The 21,670-nt window shown below is 36.5% G+C and overlaps 2 protein-coding genes across 3 annotated transcripts in view; both read right to left on the bottom strand.

Moving 5' to 3' along the window:
• The window catches only part of LOC148939468 (uncharacterized), a 44,916-nt gene extending 39,725 nt beyond the window's left edge, over positions 1-5,191 (bottom strand). Inside the window, exon 1 of the mRNA XM_089106749.1 lies at positions 5,070-5,191. Coding sequence (XP_088962875.1) covers positions 5,070-5,111 — 42 coding nt within the window. The 5' untranslated portion in view covers positions 5,112-5,191. The remainder of the gene's footprint in view (positions 1-5,069) is intronic.
• Positions 5,192-10,498: 5,307 nt separating this feature from the next.
• LOC148939467 (uncharacterized) overlaps positions 10,499-21,670 on the bottom strand; it is a 37,814-nt gene continuing 26,642 nt past the window's right edge. Inside the window, exon 3 of one of the 2 annotated variants that reach the window (XM_089106748.1) lies at positions 10,499-10,844. In XM_089106748.1, the coding sequence (XP_088962874.1) occupies positions 10,669-10,844 (176 nt within the window). In that variant the 3' untranslated portion in view covers positions 10,499-10,668. Of the gene's footprint in view, positions 10,845-14,603; positions 14,892-21,670 lie in introns of those variants that run through there. The other variant, XM_089106747.1, reaches the window with a different exon arrangement.

The raw sequence follows: 21,670 nt of genomic DNA, 5'->3' as shown, positions 1-21,670 counted from the left end.
TAGTACACTCTATAGCTTAGACGGCTAGTTGTTCCAGATAGTTGTTCCAGTTTAGTCGTCCGGACAAGCCTTAGAGAGAATTTGCCAATAGCTGCGTTAGTTCTGCCTTTGACGGCCGGTTCGTTAGCCCTTCAAAAGGGGAGTCAAGTTTCTTCACGAAAACATGGTTAATCTTGACTCTATGTTCTGCCAAATCATAGGCAGCGCGATAGCTCTGCCTAAATAAAGAACGATGTGGGCACAAATTATTATTTATTTTTTCTCCATACCCGGGCATTTTGTATCGAAGGAGTTGTCGTATAAACTTCGAAAATGGCTCATTCGATTGGAAATTGGAGTGGCTAGTGCCCTTTTTAATACTCGAAAGTGATTGGTGGGCAACTCGCCCCCCCCCCCACGCCCATCATTCCCCCAAACACATCCAATCAAAATTTTGAGATAGCCATTTTGTTAGGCGTAGTTGATTTCCAGCTAGAAAATATGTTTTTGAGGAGGACACTCCCCCACTACCCTCGGGGCAAGGGTTTTAAGTTCTGCCCTGAGGACATATAAGAACGACGTTGGCACAATATACTATTTATTATTTTTTTTCCTTTACAGCAAGGCATTTCGTATCGAAGAACTTGTCGTAGAAACTTCGAAAAGGGCTCATTCAATCGGAAATTGGAGCGGCCTGTGGCGTTTTTAGTAGTCGAAATTGATCGGAAGGCAACTAATACCCCGTCCGCACCCGCCATTTCTCGAAACACATCCAATCAAAATTTTGAGATAGCCCTTTTGCTCAGCATAGTTGATCTACACATAGACATTATGTTATTGAGGAGGACACTTCCCCACAGCCCTCAGGCCAAGGACTGTAAGTTATGCCCTGGGGGCATATAAGGTTTTTATAGCAGGTGTTGTCGTAGAAACTTCAAAAAAGGCGCATTCGATTGGAAATTCAAAGGGCTAGTGCCCTTTTTAATAGTCGAGAACGATTAGAGGGCAACTAGCCCCCCCCCTCCCCACGCCCATCATTCCCCAAACACATCCAATCAAAATTTTGAGATAGCCATTTTGTTCAGCGTAGTTGATTTCCAGATAGAAAATATGTTTTTGAGGCGGACAGTCCCCCACAACCCTCGGGGCAAGGGTTTTAAGTTATGCCCTGATGGCATATAAGAACGATGTTGGCACAATGTATTATTTTTTTTTTTTTTCCTTAGAGCAGGGCACTTCGTATCGAAGAAATTGTCCTAGAAACTTGGAAAAGGAATCATTCAATTGGAAATTGGAGTGGCTTGTACCCTTTTTAATAGTCGACAGTAATTGGAAGGCGGCTAACACCCCTTTCACGCCCACCAGTTCCCCAAACATATCCAATCCAAATTTTGACATAGCCATTATATTCAACGAAGTTGAATTTCAGATAGAAATCATGTTTTTGTGGATGACACTCCCCCCCACAGTCTTCAGAACACGGGATGTAAGCTGTGCCTTTGGGGCATTTAAGGTTTTCATAGAAGGCGTTGTCGTAGAAACTTACAAAAAGGCTCAATCGATTGGAAATTCAAAGGGCTAGTGCCCTTTTTAATAGTCGAAAGTGATTGGAGGGCAACTAACCCCCCTCTCACGCCCACCTTTTCCCCAACACATCCAATCAAACTTTTGAGATAGCCATTTTATTGAGTTTTAAGTTCTTTAAATTAGGTGTTTGAGGATGACAACCGCCTCACAGCCCTCAGGACAAGGGTTGTAAGTTATGCCTTGAGGGCATAGAAGGTTTTTATAGAAAGATTTGTCGTAAAAACTTCAAAAAGGGCTCATTCGATTGAAAATTGAAATGGCTAGTGCCGTTTTCAATAGTCGAAAGTAATTGGAAGGCAACTAACACCCCTTCCACGCCCACCATTTCCCGAAACACATCCAAATAAAATTTTGAGATAGCCATTTTGTTCCACGAAGCTTAAAGTTCAGGAAATTATACCTATGAGCATAACACTCCCCCCACAGTCTTCAGGGCAAGGGTTATAAGTTATGCCCTGGGGACATATAAGTTCTTATTGAAATCTTTGTCGTAGAAACTTAGAGGGGGAGAAACTTTGTCGTAGAAACTGGGCGGGAGAGGGGGGTATCTAACCCCCCTCTCTCGCCCGCCTTTTCCCCAAACACATCCAATCAAAATTTTTAGATAGGCATTTTATTCAGCGTTGTTGATTTCCAAATTGAAATTATGTTTTTAAGGAGGACATCCCCCACAGCCCTCAGGGCAAGGGTTGTAAGTTAGACCTTGGAGGCATGTAAGGTTTTCATAGGCAACGCTGTCACAGAGACTTGAAAAAGGGTTCGTTCAATTCGAAGTTGACATGCACAGCGCCCTTTTTAATAGTAGAAATTAAGTTAAAAGCAACTAGAACCCCTCTTACGCTCGCCTTTTCCCCAGACACATCCAATCAAAGTTTGGAGATAGCCATTATTTTCAACGTAGTTGAAAGTTCTGGAATTTAGGTCTTTTAGGATGATAACCCCATCAGAACCCTCAGTACAAGGGTTGTAAGTTATGCCCTGGGGGCATTTAAAGTTTATATAGAAAATTGTTGTAGGAATTTCAAAAAGAGCTTATTTGATAGGAAATTGAAATTGCCCTTTTTAATAGTCAAAAGTGAGTGGAGACTAATTAACCCAGCTCTCACGCCCACCATTTCCCTAAACGCATCCATTCACAGTTTAGAGATAGCCATTTTGTTCAACGTAGTTGAAAGTTCTGGAAATTATCTATTTAAGGATGACAAACACCCAGAGCCCCCAGGGCAAAGGTTGTAAGTTATGCCCTGGGGGCATATACGGTTTTGATAGATAGAGTTGTTGTAAAAACTTCAAAAGGGGCTCATTCAACTGGAAACTATGAGGGCTTGTGCCATTTTCAATAGTTAAGACTGATTGGTGTGTAACTAACCCCCCTCTCACGCCCACCATTCCTCCAAACCCATCCAATAAACAGTTTCCGATGGCCAGTTTGATCAACGTTGCAGAAAGTTTTGGAAAGGTCTTTGAGGATGACACCCCCCTCCCCAGCTCTCAGGGCAAGGGTTGTAAGTTGTGCCCTGGGGGCATATAAGGTTTTAATTGCGAAGTGTTGTCGTAGAAACTTCAAAAGGGTCATTTGATTGGAAATTGAAAGGGCTGGTGCCTTTTTTAATAGTTGAAAGTGATTGGAGAGCGACTAACGCCCCTCTCGCACCCACCATTTTCCCAGACACATCCAATCAAAATTTTCAGATAACCATTTTGTTTAACGTAGTTGAAAGTTCTGGAAATTAGGTCTTAGAGTATGACAACTACCCTCACAGCCCTTAGGGTAAGGGTTGTAATTTATGCCCTGTGGGCATATAAGGTGTTTATAAAAAAAAAGTTGTCGTAGAAACTCAAAAAGGGCTCATTCGATTGGAAATCGAAAGGCCTTGTGCCCTTTTTAACAGTCGAAAGTTATTGGAAGGCTTGAAATTTTTATAGTAAAGATCGTTGTGGGTATTATTTTATTTGTTGTTGTTGTTGTTTAGACCAGGACACTTCGTATCGAAGGAGTTGTCGTAGGAACTTCGAAAAGGGCTCATTCGATTGAAATAGAAAGGGCTGATGCCTTTTTTAATAGTCGAAAGTGATTGGAGGGAAACTCATCCCCCTCCCACGCCCACCCTCCCATTTTCCTTTATGTTTAAAAACTAAATGTTTCCTTAAGATTAAATCAATATGCACTGTGTTAATGCTAACTTCAAACTTACGGTTCAAACTTGAAAGTATGTTGAAACTTTCGGGGCTACTTCTGCTCTTAAATTTTAACCAAATCAAAATAGCGTAAGCGTATCCAAACTTTCAAAGAAAGTAAACAAATTTTTTGCGAATGGTATAAAGTTTTCCATTTCAGGGCAACTAGAGGAGGTATGAAACTGAATTAAACAGTACTATTTGTGTCCAGATTTTTAAAAGGGTGTATGTTGTTAAAAATTTCTGATAATTTTTCTCCAGCATACAAATAGCAGACCAGACTATAAATTCTTACAAAAACGAAAATATTTGAAGTATTTTTTTCTTTTTCCCTGAAAAGGTTATGTCAATAAAATAACGAACAGAAATTAATTAAAAAAACTTTTTTACAAAATTAGTTTTTCAAAGAAAAGTAAAGAACTCCATTAAAAAAAAAAATGAGCAAAAAAAAAGATCAAATAATCTACCAAGTGTGAAACTACCACAAATCATCATCGATAAATAAATGAAACCCAAAACGAACATAAATTACACTAAGTAACCGAGTCAAACTCAAAACGAGCAGAAATTAACATAAGTTGGGCTCAAAACACCTATGCCTTCCCAAGACCAGAACATAATTTGCACTTTACTCAAAAAAATACAAATGAATGTGTATTGTCAGTTTAATATACATATACTGATATTTAGTAATCAAAATGTTAATATTATTTGATTTATTAAATTTATAAAAGTAAAAACATTTTTTTCAGTAAAGTGCAAATTATGTTCTGGCTTTGGGAAGGCATAGGGCTTTTGAGCCCAACTTATGTTAATTTCTGCTCGTTTTGAGTTTGACTCGGTTATTTATTAAAGCACTTCTAACTATCCTAAGCATTAATTATAATTCCTTTAATTTTAAATAATGTTTTAGCATTAATGCAAGCACGTATACAGATTAGGAGCTGCTAATTCTCCCTTGCCATTCCCTGATCCCGGGCTATCTCCAAAACAAATTTGTTCGAGTACGCGCTGGCACCTATGATAATTCAACTAAGAGAAATAAAGGGGTGCGAATGTATTTTTAAAGTCTCCGGCTGGGAAAATGTTATTCTTTTTTTTTCAGAGAATATAAAAAAGGATTTTTTTTTCGAAATGCCCAAAACTGGTATGTTTCAAAATCCAGGCGGCAAAAGAATCTAGGAAGAATGCCCCCTTTAATTAACGTCACAGTTGGCCAGATATTTAGCTTCAAAGGCAGGTCTTTATCTCCTCCGTTCACTTTCGTGACCGATGTAGTCGGGCCGAAATTAATATATGAATTGCATAAGAAATAAAAGGCTCACCAATATAAGGTAGATTACAAGTCCAAATTCTACGATATTCATTTTTGGAATTTTACAAAATAAATCAAATAATCAAGCTACCAAAGCAGGGCAATTTTTTTTTCAACTATGTTCAATCAGTAAAGGTAAGATCAAGACTGTTGCTAAAGTTAATCCGCATCGTTGAGATAGAGAAGTTGGCGGATATCAGTGACATTTATTATGTCTAAATCAAAAAGAGGTCCGACATCTGAAACCACTCTTTTAATTATGAACTGATAATAACCACTTGAAATGAACCAAATGCAGATTAATTCAAGCTTGAAGTTGGTATACACAGGTGTATTGAGTTGAGTTGTGTTCAGTCTCAATCAGAGAGGGCTTGGGAAATGAAAAGAATAGACTTTTTGTTATACTGGTAAAGGCAAATGTCCAGAATAAAAGTCATAGTAAGTATTCAGATTTTAGAAGTAATTAACATCATAATATCGAAAAGAAAACAAGCTTCGTAAGCCAAATTTTAAGTTAAATGTTTATTCTCCCCAAAAATATAAATAAAAATGCATACAGATTCAAAACACTGTTTAATTATTCAACAGGTAGAGGGTATAACCACCGAGACTTGGCAACAGGGGTACATTTTAAGTGGTATCCATATATATATATATATATATATATATATATATATATATATATATATATATATATATATATATATATATATATATATATATATATATATATATATATATATATATATATATATATATATATATATATATATATATATATATATATATATATATATTTATATATATATATATATATATATATATATATATATATATATATATATATATATATATATATATATAATTTGTAATAAAATTTGTAGTCTAAAATTGTAATAAAATTTGTAGTCTTGGCTCAAGACTTTCTATCTAATACCTGCTAAGAAACTAGTCAAGTTCAATTTATCGTTTGTGTTCATCACCAAGGCCGTAACCAGGGAGTGGGGGCCAACTTTGAACCCCCCCCCCCGAAAGTTTTGTCAAACCCGTAAAAAGTAACAAAACCAAATAAAACTAATTTTGATGCGTTTAAAAATGGATATTGGAAATATCCTTGCTCAGCACTGTTATGACAGAATTCTTACACAATTGCATTTTGACAAATTATGTTTATTCGATTTTCCGTGTCCCTTCAGATTTAACTGCTAAACACCGCCCCCACCTCCGAATGCCTTGATAAAGCCCCATGCTATATACGAAACGATATTGGTTTCTTTGGCTAGCATTATTCTTTTGTAGTATATTTTTTTGGATTGCCAATTTGAAAAAAAAAATGCCAAAATTTGCCATACAACCTAGGACTACATCCAAGAATAGTGGGATAGGGGGCTAGGGTGAAGACAATCTAAAAGTAACTATTATGCTGTCGATTTCAAAAGAGGGGATAAACTACACTGTTGCCAGTAAAATGTTTTGGATCTTAAAATTGCACTAAAAAGAAAATATGAACAAAATAGTAATAAATTAAAAGTGACTCTACCTAGCACAAACTTAGCCTCTTCTAGTGAGGGCTAAATTTGAAATCACTGGATGATACAATAAGAGACAATTAAAAAAAGGAAAAAGGACAATATCAGTTACTTCTGTTCTAAGCACTTACACAGGGATTGGTTCGTGGGGTGGGATGGGAAAAAAACGTGCGAACTATGTTGGAAATGTCAGAAATTATCTACTAAATATTTAAACTTTTGGGGGAGGGGCCTGCCATATGTAGACCTACCTGTGTGCATGAGGAAGGACTTATATCTAGCTAGAAAAAAAACTTTGCAGTACTTGATAATGCATAACTGCATTGGTTGAAATAAAAAATAGAATATTGGTGAAAACAGTAACGTCAGAATCTGGAGGCTCTTTATTCTCAAGTTATGGACCAGAAAAAGCTGTTGTATACCCAGAAAGGTGTAACCTTTTTAGATCCTAACCTTTTAAGATCATATTTGAAGCTTGAAAAAATCTTGTTGCACCTAGTTTTGTTAAAGTTAATTTTGTTAAATAAATGTTTTAACTGTTATCAAACAGTTCGTAGTAACGAACTGTAAGTAAGGACTGCAATTGAGCCAACATAGCTCAATAGCAACCGCAACTCTAAAAACAACTAACAATAGAAGTTTTGATAACAATAGATGTATAAAAAAAAAAAATTTATACATATTCCAAATATATAAAGTTCATTTAGTTTAATATACGATACGAGGTTTCAGAAGATACGAGCCTGAGAAAATCTGTCCAACCTTCTAAAACGGGGGGAAACACCTCCAAAAAGCCTCGTGGTCTTGATGACAATCACAGCATCATGTTTAGAAATACCGGAGAATGTGACTGTAGAGGTTTCAAGCTCCTACATACAAAAATGTGGAATTTTGCATTTTTTGCCAGATAAAGGATCCCGGATGCGTGTTTGTTTAGGTTTTTCCCAGGAGTTATCGTATCGACCCAGTGATTCTAGAAGATCGTGATGGGGCTCATTTGATCGGAAGTCAAAAGTCCTAGTGCCCTTTTCAAGTGACCAAAATGATTGAATCGAAACTAGCCCCCTCCCCCTCCCATGTCTCTTTTGTCCCCTAAATTGTCCGATCAAGATTTTGAGATAGCCATTTTGTTCAGCATAGTTGAAAGGCACAATAATTATGCCTTTTGGGAAAGCATGGCCCCCACAGCCCCTGGGGAAAGGGCTGTAAATTACAAAGTTTCCATATTGTTTACGTTTAAAATCTCTAATGGGGGAGTATGCAGACATTTTTGGGGGGTACTTTCCATTGGTAGAACTTTCCGTGAGGAGGGAAGTTTCCCAGGGTGAATTTTTCAGGAGAAATTTTAAACTGGAGAAATTCACCAAAATTCCTACAGGAATTTCTTTTTATTTGTCTTACTTTCTCTTTGCCGGCTCAATTATATATGCGGGTATGTTCCAGGTAAATTTTCAACGGAGTTGTAATTGTCTGGAGGATTTCCCATGGGAGGGGGGGGATTTTCCACGGGAGAAATTCATCGAGGCGGAATTTTGCGGGAGAAATTCTCGATGTGGAAATTTTCCGTGGGAGAAACTTTCCACTAGCGGTGGAGAATTTCCGAGACAAATTTTCCACCGAGGGGAGATTTCCAGCATCATTTGAAAAATGGACAAGAAATTAAGGTCTTTTCAAATGGAAGTACGCTAAGGAGAATTTTTCAGTTGGAATCATCCACCAGAATTTTTCCAGGGGAAATTTCCAGCTAGGGCGGAATTTTCCAGGGGTAACTTTTTTGGGGGGAGTATTTTATGTGGGAAGAACTTTACTTGGAAGAATTTTCCGCGGAGGGAAGGAATATACTACGGAGGGGAGCCAGATTTCCCGGCATATTGTGAAACGATCAAAAATTGAATAAGAAAAATTATATTTTTTACTGAAATTAAGTAGCAACATTAGAATTTTAAACGAACAAAAATTATTGCGTATATGGGGAGCTGCTCCCTTCTCAATACCCCACTTTTTACGCTAAATTTTGACTTTTTGTCTCAATTTTTTAAAAACAATTTCTGAAGCACAAGGGTCGTTTAACGAGAATAAGAAGCCTTTTAAAAAACTAAAAAAAAAACTTTAGTGTAAAGAGCGAGTTATTGAGGAGGAAGCAACCCTCTCATATATGGATTAATTTCTATTCGTTTTAAGTCTTAATGTTGCTCATAACTTTCAAATTAAAAAACTTGTTTCTTTATTTAATCTGTACCAGGAACGTATACAGGACTTTTTTTCAAACGAAAACAAAAACAGCCTAATCATATTAACATAAAAAAGGAAATCACAGGAAATCGTAGTACTTTTTCGATTTGGGAAGAACCCTTCATCCCATGTGCGCATACTTGATCTAAAATGATTGCAGGAAGCTTGTTGAAGTGGAAGTGACTTTTTAGGGGACACAACCCTTTATTGAAAACAAACAGTAGGGAAACTATATGAAAAGTATAAAATATAATAGGGGAAAGCTGAAAAATCATGGAATTAAGGTTGGGGTGGTGGGAAGGTTGTAATCCAAAGAACTACCCTGGTTTATTTGCCTGGCCTGAACCATTTCTGTGTCAATTGTTGAAGTTCCATTTCCAATATTATCTTGCTTTTTTATAGTGAGAGCGCAATTTTATAATTTTTCTCAAGATTAGAATTGAGTCAGGGCAACAATTCCCAATCTTGGTTCGGGTACAGTTTCTACTTACATGTTTACTAAAATATCATTCAAAAAAGGCCGACGGATCTGTAAAGCTAAAGAAAAAACTCCTACAACGGCTCCCTCCTCTTACGACCTCCTTCTTGGCTTTGATATTACCATATTCTCTCCATTATTTTTCTTTTTTTATTTATTTTATCTAAGTTTTTTTTTCTTTTTAATTTGCTATTATGCACAATATTCAGTAAATATTATGTGTCTTAAGCTTTATGAAATATTTCTGTTTAACATATTTTGCATAGGTCCAACGCTAAGCTCTAGAATAGAGAATATATCTTTTTCAATACATTTGCGTTCAAAAACGTGTTTAAGGACTTTAAAGATTTAATAATAATATTAGTATCAATAATATATCTTATCCCCCTATTCACCCAAAATTCGAAAAGGGGAGCATGAAAAAGGAGAAAGTATAGAAAAAACGGAAATTATAGATGGGGCATATACATGTGTCAAATAAATAAATAAATACAAACATTACAACTCAAAACAACTTACATATCAAAAGACAATTCAGCAGGAATCAGTTACTGATTTCTAGAAAGTTTCATCCCAGAGAAAAAATCATAGAACCATAGAACTCTCTCAGATTACCCTTTAATCTTTTTTTTATAAACAGCTTCCTAACGATTCTGTAAAACTCGGAAATAATAGTCTGATGCAAAGGAATTTATATTTGAGCCTATATTCAAAAAAAAAACATATTTGCTTCTTTCACATTTTTTTCCATAAAGCAAAAACAAACACTAGATTACTCAGATCTATTTTTGCCACTGTCACTCTTTTTCTGCCATTTTCGCGCATGCAACCACACAAACACAATTACAGACAGCACATGCACAAGCTTTCCAGCTCGTTTTTGCTAAAATTTAGTCTTTCACTGCGTCATTCAGTAACTGAATTCCTATTAACCTACCATTAGTTTTGTTATTCAGTAGGTTCTTCTTCAGAAGCTTCTTCTTCTGGTGGTGATGTGCAACTCTGAATGATGATTAGAAACAAACACAAACAAACAGACATAGACACATACACACACGCGCACACACACACACACACACACACACACACACACACACAAACACACACACAAACACACACACACACAAACACACACACACACACACACACACAAATACACACACACACACAAACACACACACACACACACACACACACACACACACACACACACATACACACACACACACACACAGAAAAAAAACACAAAAACACAAAAACACACACAGACACACCCATACACACACATATATATACACGCAAAGGAACACATACACACGCACATTTTCTATCTATGTTCCTCGTTGACAATTTAGTCTTCAACTTCTCAACTACCCAGTAGTTGTTTCTTCTTCTGGAGCTGCAGTAGTTGTCTCTTCTGGGATGAAATTCAAAATAATGATTGGAAACTGGTTAACATTATTATTGTTTGGCTGTTGCTGTTGCTGTTGCTGTTGCTGATTGGCTGCAGCTGATACTACGGTATTGGTTGTTGATGATGTTGACCCTAAAATGAAAACTTGGAATTTGTATGCGTGTTTGCAAGGAAAGTGTATAAGAAACACTAATAGTGGTTGTGGTTGGTAGCATTGTTCTTAAGCAGCATGTAGGACAGTCAGGGAACTGTATTTTCTAATATTTTTAGACTTCAGTCATGATGTGACCTGACCAGAGAAATTATGCTTAGAGGGTAATCTCAATGCGTAATACAATAAAAACTTGCCGAAAATAAAACCTTTTACTACGATTTACCGATACCATTAATTTGCGACTGTCTGAGGCAACATAATCTGTTAGTTAACAGCTTATTTCGTATTTCTATTTACTTATAAATCAATAGCATTTAAACCATGCTCCCTTTTAAACGGATTTCTGTATTGGTTGAAGCGAAAGACCTCACAGAAGATTAGTAATATAAGATCTGAGATTCAAACCCATATATCTATAAATGTGTTATCTTATTTTATGTTTTTTATTTACAAATAAAATATTTTCAGACTTATTCCAAATAAGCAGTCCTAACTTAAAAAGCTACCAGTGCCCTTTTGAGGAAGGCGGTAGGAGGGTTTAACCTATCATTACTCCTTTCAAGCTCATTAGGAAAAAATTTGGTAAATCTGGACCGGTGAGGTGAAGCTCAGTAAGTATACAGCATTGGAAACGGTTAATACATCTTAATTTTTTCAACGATTCTATCACAGGATTTTACTGAATTTTGGCTCCGAAAACCTTCCAAAATGTAGGTAAAAAATGCACTGCAATTTAAAGAAGTTCACTTTGATTCGGCTATAGGAGTCATCGTACTTTTACTCATGAAATCTGTTCGAATTTTTGTCAGGTAACGGAATGGAATAAGTAATGGAATTCGCCCCAGAAAATCTGCTAACATACAGCTCTCAGTTTAAGTCCAGACTCCGTGTAAAAACAACAAAAGTTCTGACTCAGCGCAAACACAAACCTAGTTATTGCTTGGTGCAAAACGGGTTGTGTCTTGACCCGGTTTAAAAACTACCTCTCTCCATACTAAATGCAAAACTACAGCCTGACTCGGAACAAATACGAGCAGAAACGTTGCTCGGTATAAAAATGAGCTATGTCCTTACTCGATGCAAAAACCATCTGAATCCTGGTCCGATGCAAAAGCGAACTAAGTATGTAGTCGGCGAGAAACAGAACTAAGTATAAGCATGTCTCGTTGCAAAGTCCCGACAAACAACGCAAAACCAAATCCTGATTCGTTGCAAAGCCTACTCCAATTAGAATAAGGATTTTTCAATTATCAAGTATGCTCGTATATGAAAAAGAATGAAAGTCTTTAGAAAAATTAATTTTCAGCTAGTAAAATAAAAAGAATTACCTTTACAATCTGCAACCTTTACAGCTTAAGGAAGTACAACCAGTGTCTTCATCTTAGTTGCTAAGCTGTTTTTTATTAACTAATGGAAATGATTGGTTATGCTAATCACTAGGAAAACTTCCTTAGACTATCTTTCTAAGCCGTCCTAGAGCCGTCCTAGCCGAGTCGATTAGTCCACTAATTTTACGACCCTAAGTCCAAGACGGCAAGGGGTCGAATCTTAATGCAGTCAATTATCTCGTTTGGGGAGGGGGCCTGTGGCGTGACTCTGTAAGCTCAGCGAAAGTCAACCCAGCTTTGAAATGGGTACCGGGAGAAATCTGGGGAAGGTAAACAGGAAGGGTGTGCGAAAGCACAGGGTGGTTAGCCCCCAAACTCCCAATGTACTTTCTGGCTGAAGGGCCAAGAAACGGAGATCAGCACCGCTGGTAGGGACTGTAAAGTCTAATGCCATATTCCTTACTCTTTTTTTTATCTTTCTAAGATAGGTATTGAAAATTTTTTTTCCGAAACGTTTCCATGAAAGACGTCACAAATTTTGCTTTTAACTTGATATAAGAGTGGAGAGTCAGATAGCGACTTCGCTTGGTCCTTTTGATAAATGTACCACCTTCTGTTTAAATTCTCGCTTTATAATTCGAATCTCGTATTACGAGCCATATTTCACACTAGCCAATGAAAAGAGGTCCTAGCGTTGTCGGGTATTTGGCTCGTCTTCTGTTTCATTCCAAGGTTGTAAAATGTCGCATCTGCGTTCGCATAAATTGTGTTTAAAAGGAACAACACTTTTTATTCAAGCTTATTGCTCAACTTCGAAGAAGGGTTTAGTTATTAATGATAAAATTTGTTACAATTTTGTTTTCACTTGCTCAACCTCTCTAAGCCTCTGAGCAATCTCTCTTGAGACTGAAATCGATTTTTGAGAAAACATTACATAACGCCTTTGAACTACCGTAGAAGATTTAACAATAAGAGTTTTAAAATTTGAGTTAAGGATTAAAGTGACATTTGAAGAAGATTCTTAAGAGCTCACAAGCCTCCTGAAATTAGTTTTTTTTTTAACGATTCTATTCCGCGACCCAATATGTGTATTAGGTCACGTATAAGTTTTCGATCACGAGATTATAGGAATGTAGATACAGTCGTATCAGAAATACCTATACATTTAATCCCGAAATACCACCTGATGAGAGCCCGGTGAAAGAAATAAAAAAACAGAAGTCCATACGCGCGAAAATGTACTTTTTGTGACACATGATCTTTGACAAAAATTTTGAAACCTTGTTAAGGTCTCACACCTTCGGATACAGAAAATTATCAATTTGATAAAAATCAAAAAAAGGTCAAAAGATACTTTCGGAACGCAAGCTACACTATAGCAAAAGATTGAATTTATTAGTCTAATCTCAGATCAAAAGCTTACAAATACTAATGTACTTTTATCAAATGATCCGTCACCTATGTCGTTTTTTGTTGGTGATTTTACTGCAAAATTTCGGAACAACTTTAAAAAGTATGCTATTTATCGTGAGAGCCACCTCCTCCACCCCCCCCCCCCAGATAAATCCCTCCTGAAAACGTCTGTATACTTACCAATAACCAATATTATATGTAAACAATGGGCAAAGCTCATAACTTGCAGACCTTCCCCTGGGGACTGGGGGGGATTAAGTCATCCTCAAAGACATATTTATTACATTGTCGAATTTTTTTGAACAAAATGCTTATCTCAAAATTTCGGTCGGGTAACTTTGGGAAAAAAATGAGCTTAGGAGGGGGCCTAGTTACCCTCAATTTTTTTGGGTTACTTAAAAAGAGCACTAGAACTTTTAATTTCCTTTCGAATAAGGCCTCTCGACATGTTCTAGGACCACTGGATCGATATGATCACCCTTGGAAAAAAACACGTATCCGTGATCTTTCATCTGGCAAAAAATACAAATTTAACATTTATTCTGACAAAAATCATATTTTGAACAAACTTTTATCAGAGATGGAGTCAAAAGTTGAGACAAAATAAAATCCCTTCACGGAATCAGAAAAATTGAAACATTTTAAACCCAGAATCACATTTTTTTTTCTTTAACATTGCTTGCTAACTATCGTTATGGATAATATGTTGAATTTTCTGTATTTTAGTTCACTTTTTTAGAAAACTGAATTTCATTTTGAAATTGTGAGAAAACTTCCAAGTGAATGCGCGAGTGGAAAATAGCCTTGTCACTGTGTTATGATCGCGCATATAAAATTTTTAAATTAAACCATTCACAAAATTTCCAGCAAAGTGGTGTTCTAGGCATTTTAGAATGCCAGACAGAACAACTACGATGTATGGGAAATACACATTCAAAACAAAATTCTAGTAGGAATTTATTTATCAAGTCATTCATGAAAAATTAAAGTAATTGATCACGTGTTTCATCACATTCATTTTTAAGAATTGGAGTTCTCACGTCTTCAATCTGTCTAATATACTAGGTGGGTCTAGCGACCTAGCTGCTGGAATGGGAACATCAATTACAATGGGATTAACTAATTGGTTAACCAGGGGAATATCCAATCCAGTCGTTAACACATTCGCTAAGTTATTGAATACAAAAGGAAAATTAACAGCAGTTTCTTGCTGTTCTTGTTGTTGTTGTTGTTGCTGAGCACCGGATCCTGAAACTATTGTTGTGCTTGGCTGGGGCTGAGATCCTGAAACAGAGAGCAGACGTGCAATTAGAGTCTTGTTGCACTCAGAGGGAAGTTACAAAGTGTACCAATAGTGTTTTAGCAAATTTGACTCTGCTTCACAGCAACAACAACAAATATATTGTTTTTAAGCCTATTAAAAAAAATCATCATGGGTCATTTAAAGGTATTTTGAAATCATACAGCATTAAAGATGTACTCGAAGGGGCAACTAGAAAGGAAATGGTGATGAGAAAGATTGCCCAGCTAAGGCTTGTATTAAAGAAGGGGAAATATTAAAACTTAAAATGACTTAGATGTACCTGATTTAAGTTCATTTCAGACACAGCTATGCTTGCATAATTAGGGAGATTGTATGATCATTTTGTGTTGAATTTAGTTTCAATGAGGTCATTCAGGTGAATAATCCAGACAATGACTTTAAGGTGACATTTGTCAAAACCAAAATTTTTTGGAAAATTTGTATTTACTACAAACTCATACTTATACAGTCAAAATTATAAACAAACTGAAAGCATGTATTTTTTCCGTAAATAAGTTTGAAAGTAATTAAACTTCTTTTTTGGGAATAAATTTAAATGAAAAAAAGATAGCCATGTGTTTTAATCCAGAAATGAAATTAATCAGTTTAATCGATGAAATTAATCAATTTTACTGAAAATGAAACTAAGAATATAATATAAGTGACTCAATGTGATCAAGTTAGTCATGATTAACTTAACATAATATTGAGTAAAATTTAATTCCTCCTTTTCATGCATTGCAGCACAGAAGAAAAGATATACTTTTGATATTACGTTTTACTAAAGGAAATTTGGCATCAAAAAGGATTAGTCACAACATGTGCCACCCAAACTAGAACTTTGATTTCTAATGTTTCAGCTTTTCATATTTATTTTACCTTGCTTTCATAACAGTAGTGAATATCAGATATCTAGAAAACAGTGAAAATAATAAAAGATGAATAAAATAAATCAGATAAATCAGAAAAATGAATCAATCATTAATGAAATAGAGAAGCATGTCAGCTTTGTAGATGATAAATTTATTATAATAATAGTTTTTCTTTGAAATATTTTCCAAGAATTATTAATTAAAAGTATACAGTTATGATTATAATCAGAAACCTATTAAAAGCACATGTTCATAATAAGAGAAACAGAGAATGTTCCGATGAATAGATCATGAAAAAATTACAATAAATTGTCATTGTGCGAAAGCAGTGACAGAAAAAGCAAACGAAATTTGATTGTTTTATCAGATTTCTTTTTCTACAACAAAAAAATATTAGTGAGTGCAGACTCTAATTGCATTGCTACTCTCCACTTCTGTTAAGCCCAAGTTTTTCTTTGGAAAGATGGGGCCACAATTTCAAAAGCCACATTTTCGGCTACAGTTTTGAAATGTCATGCTTGTGAAATTTAGTTATCCAAATAGGCCAAGATCTCCAAGCAGCAGAATCCCAAAAACTAAATACAGAAAATATTGTGTAGAAAATTAAACCCAAATGGAAGATAAATAACTATCAATAAGACTAGTCAAAAGCACCTGTTTTAAAACTCTGTTAATTTGCTGTTTTTCGCAGCAACCCAACTGTTTCTTCAGGGTGGTACCCTGGAGAATAATGTCGTCGTCCTTGTACTCACACCACCTATGTGCCAACGATCGTGAAACAGTACTGGACTACTGGGTGATATTTCATTTGTAACTTTCCGAGTCGTGTCGATTAGTACAGCTCTGGACTTTGTTTAATATATAATGAAAACCATAATCTGATTCTTTGGATGTTGTTTCCAAATTATTTGACTTCAGTCCCAAAAACCCCGGTCAAAGTTTCGGCAATTATAACCCATAATCACAACAAAACTTATTTGAACACTAACTAAATTGCTATTTCAGTTTAGTTTAGTCAATCAAAATGAAGAAAGATCAAAAGTAAATTCTTACTTAAAAAACAATATGTTTCGTATGGAAGTAAAGAATACTGCTAAAAATAAAACGAAGAAGAATTACCCAAAAAGAGGGGGGGGGGCTTTTGACGTCAAAACTCAACTTGGATTTTACTGGAATTAATACACACCCTCAAACATATTCTTGATTTTCTTTTGTTTTACCAGAATGCTCCGGGAATGAATGGTCTTAATTTAACCTATTTCAAATGAAATATAGGTTTTTAAGCACATCACGTTTTCAACAGTTCAGTTTTAATTGAAACGTATAGAACAAAAAAAGGGTAAATTAATCATTGAAGTTCCCAACAGAGGGTAAAAAATTTGGATTTTAGCTAGTTTTTCAGTAAAGCACAGGTTAAAAGTTAGCAAAAAGCAAGGTAAGTATAGGCCCTCTCATATTTAGGGATTTTTGGTTCGTTTCAGGCTTTACCGTCACTTTTATTCTCAGGTCCTTTGTCCGTTTAATTATTGTCCTTTGAAATTCCACTTCTATAGAAAGTATTTGCTGTGAACATGAAAAAATAAATGAAAACAGACAGAAAACAGTTATGTAACTGAGTTCATAAAAAAAAAACATTGTGAGAAATAATAGGCATGGATGTAAAATATTTCAGATTCAAACCCATAATTTATTTACAAATGAAAACAAAAACAGGAAAGCTTTAACAAGCAAAAATTAAAAACTAAATGAAATACTAAAATTTAGGTAACAGAAAAAGTTAATCATTACCAAGTGAATCTTTTATCATTATCAAAGTGTTAATGATCAGAAAGAGAAAAAAACATAAGAATAGTTTGGTTTTTAGTTTGGTTCTTAGTTGAGTTCAAAACCTTGTGTATCTACATGTTCAGCAATTTCCTTGTAGGCCAATCTATTGGAAAAAATTGCCCGTTTGTCATCCTTTTTCTTCTGTATATAGAATGGCAATACAGCCTTGTCGAAGCTTTTGTTTTCATTAATTGTTAATGGCTATCCCTGTCCATTCCTTACAAATACAGGCTTGAGATTGAAATCTTAATTTCATCTTAACTATAATGAGTCATATTTTTATAAATTTGTTTTTACAGTTAAGGGTTTCAAAAACAAATGAATGGCTTTTTTGTTTGATTTATGTATTTGATGTACAACTTGAATGGTTTTTTCACATCCCATACTTTTTTGCCAGGGGGTATACTTTTGACTGCTTAGCTCTAATTAAGTGTTTTAAACCAGTGGGTTATGAAAATGCTAACTAAAACACTGTTATATAAATTAAATCCAGAATTAGACATTGATGGCTGTTCTAAATCATGGATGATTGTCCAAATAGACGAGGACTATCTGTTTTTGGCCATCTTGCAATTTGAAACAATTTGCATTGTGATGTGAGATACTTTTTCCTTGTACTATTTAGAGAATTTATTTTTGATTAACTGTAAATCTTTTGTATCGATTTTAGTATTACCGTCGAAAGAGGATCGTAGCAGGGATCCAAAATATTTCGTTCTTATGCTTTTCAAGTTTTCACTGTCTTTTTCAAGCAAAGCTTCATATTTAACAGTAGAAGGGCCTTATCCCGTACGTACACCAAATATGGGCATAGAGTCATTAGGGAGAACACGTGGTAATGTCAGTCCCGTACGTACACCAAATAAGGGCATAGAGTCATTAGGGGGAACACATGGTTAATGGGGTCAATGACCTAAATTGATTGCGTAATCAAAGTGTGTCAACAACAACAACATCGACCTTGACATTCGCTGAGAGCGTGCACTTACAACAACAACAACATCGACCTTGGAACACCTGTGCTGTCGACCTCAATTCACCTATCGTGAATCAATAATTCCCCTTAGAAACAACAAATTAATTCCCCTTTCTTGACAGATCAATCAACCAATGACATCATCTGTCAGACTTTAAAAATTTTCGCCTAGAAACGATTCTCCAGGAATAGATCCAAGTCATTAATGTCTTTGCCTCGGAAACAACTCTTTTGGTCGAACTCCAAAGGATATTAATAACCAAAGGCCATGGAAACAATTCTCCAAGAAACATCTTAGCGATGAATTGTTTTAGCGCGGGAATCAGGTTTCTTATTAATTTGAAATGCATTAGCGCAGAGATGCCAAAAACAAAAGGAACACGCTGAAATTACGTTTAGGGATTATTTGGGCGAAACCGTTTTAGACAGGTTATGGAACTATTTTGGCGAAACAGTTAGAGACATTTTAAAAGATAATTTTTGAAGAGATTTTAGAAGAGGATTTAATGGTGAAACTCTGTGGTCGTTATAATACACAAGTTTCATTTGAACAGTGTTGTGAGGTCCTCTACCCCAACCCCAAAGGGTTCCAATCCTCCTACCCCAACCCCGAAGGAAGGCCCCGGTACTCAAAGGTCCCCCAAGCTCCCAAAGAGCCCCAGCCCCCCAAACGCCCTCCTCAGACCCCCAAAGGCCCCCCCCCCGGTCCTCAAAGGGCCCCCTGGACCCCCGAAGGGCACCCCGTACCCCCAAGGCCCTCCCCCCGGTCGCCGACGGGCCCCCGGGCCCCGAGCAGCACCGCGGACCCGGAAGGTGTCGCCGGGGGCTGCGCCGCAGGGGGATGCGCCACAGGGGATGCGCCGCAGGGAGGCGCCGCAGGACATGCGCCGCAGGATGTGCCGCAGGGATGCGCCGCAGGAAAGCGCCGCAGGGGATGCACCGCAGAGATGCGCCGCAGGGATGCGCCGCAGGAATGCGCCGCAGGAATGCGCCGCAAAAAAGTAAACTAAAAAGTAAAAATTTCGAAATGTTATCCCCCAAACGCCCTCCTCAGACCCCCAAAGGCCCTCCCCTGGTCCTCAAAGGTCCCCCGGGCTCCCAAAGTGCCAACCGGCCCCCAAGGGTTCCCCGGGCCCCCAAAGGTCCTCCCCCGGTCCCCAAAGGTCCACTGGGCTCCCAAAAGACCACCCAATCCTCAAGGGCCCCGGATCCCCAAACGCCCTCCCTGGGTCCCAAAGGCCCTCCCCGGTCCCCATACATGCACACAAAAACTTACACACACACAAAAACACACACACACAAACTTACACACACACACGAAAACTTACACACACACACACACACACAAAAACTTACACACACACGCCAAAACTTACACACACACACACACAAACTCACACACACACACACACACACAAAACATACACATGCACACCAAAACTTACATGCAGACAAAAACTTAAATGCACACAAAAAATTACACACACACACACACACAAAACTTACACACACACACACACGAAAACTAACACACCCCCCCCAAAACTAACACACACACAAAAAATTACACACACACACACACAAAAACAAAAAAATGAACACAAAAAAAACAAACAAAAACACACGAAAAAAAAAACAAACACACACTCACACACAAAAAACTTACAAACACACAAACTAAAAATAACACATAAACTCAAAAACTTATACACACAAAAACATACACACACACACACACACACACACAAACTAATACACACACACACAAAAAAAATTACACACACAAAAACTTACACACACACACACACACACACAAACTTACACACAAACAAAAAAAACTTACATCAACACACAAAATCTTAGAAACACAAAAACTTACACACACACACACACAAAACTTAAACCCACATGCTAAAACTTACATGCACACAAAAACTTACATGCACACAAAAACTTACACACACAAAAAAAATAACACACACGCACACAAAATAACAAACAAACAAAAAAAAATACACACACACACACATGAAAAATTACACACACAAGTCAATACATACACAAACACTCCAAAACTTACACACACACACACACAAAACTTACACACACACACACACAAAAACTTACACATGCACACGAAAACTTACATGCACACAAAAACTTACATGCACACAAAAACTTACACACACACACACACACACAAACTTACACACACACACACACGAAAACTCACACACACACGCCAAAACTTACACACACACAAAAACTACACACACACACACACACACACAAAAACTAACACAATAACACAAAAAAACTCACACACACACTCACAAAATCTTGCACACACACACACACACAAAAATTAAACACACACACACGAAAAATTACACAAACATGCAAAAAATAAAAAACAAAAAAACTTACACACACACACACACAAAAAAAAACTAGCAAATTCAAACAAAAACAAAAATGCTCAAAAAAGCTTACATTCATACAAAAACATACACACACACACACACACACAAACTTACACACACACACACACGAAAACTAACACACACACGCAAAAACTAACACACACACTTAAACTTACACACACACACACACACACAAAAAATAAAAAAATAACACAAAAAAACTCACACACACAATCACAAAAAATTACAGACACAAACAATCACAAATCTTACACATACACACACGAAAACTTAAACACACACCCCAAAACTTACACACACAAAAACTTACACATGCACACGAAAACTAAAACACACACACACTCCAAAACTAACACACACACAAACAAACACTTACACACACACACACACACACACACAAAAAATTACACAAGAACACAACAAAAAACACACACACACACGCACAAAAAATAACAAACACACAAACACAAAACTAACACGCACACACACGAAAACTTACGCACACACCCCAAAACTTACACACACAAAGACATACACACACACAAAAAAACACACACACACACACACACACACACACAAAAAAACTAACAAACACAAAAAATTACACACACACAAAAACACACAAACTTACACAAACACAA

This window comes from Artemia sp. Qi Xiang Cuo, chromosome 21 (genome assembly GCF_049724085.1).
Source record: "Artemia sp. Qi Xiang Cuo chromosome 21, ASM4972408v1, whole genome shotgun sequence".
In the NCBI taxonomy this organism is placed as follows: Eukaryota; Metazoa; Arthropoda; class Branchiopoda; order Anostraca; family Artemiidae; genus Artemia; species Artemia sp. Qi Xiang Cuo.
The sequence above is the reverse complement of the archived record's forward strand: the minus strand, read 5'-3'. Positions and strand labels throughout refer to the sequence as shown.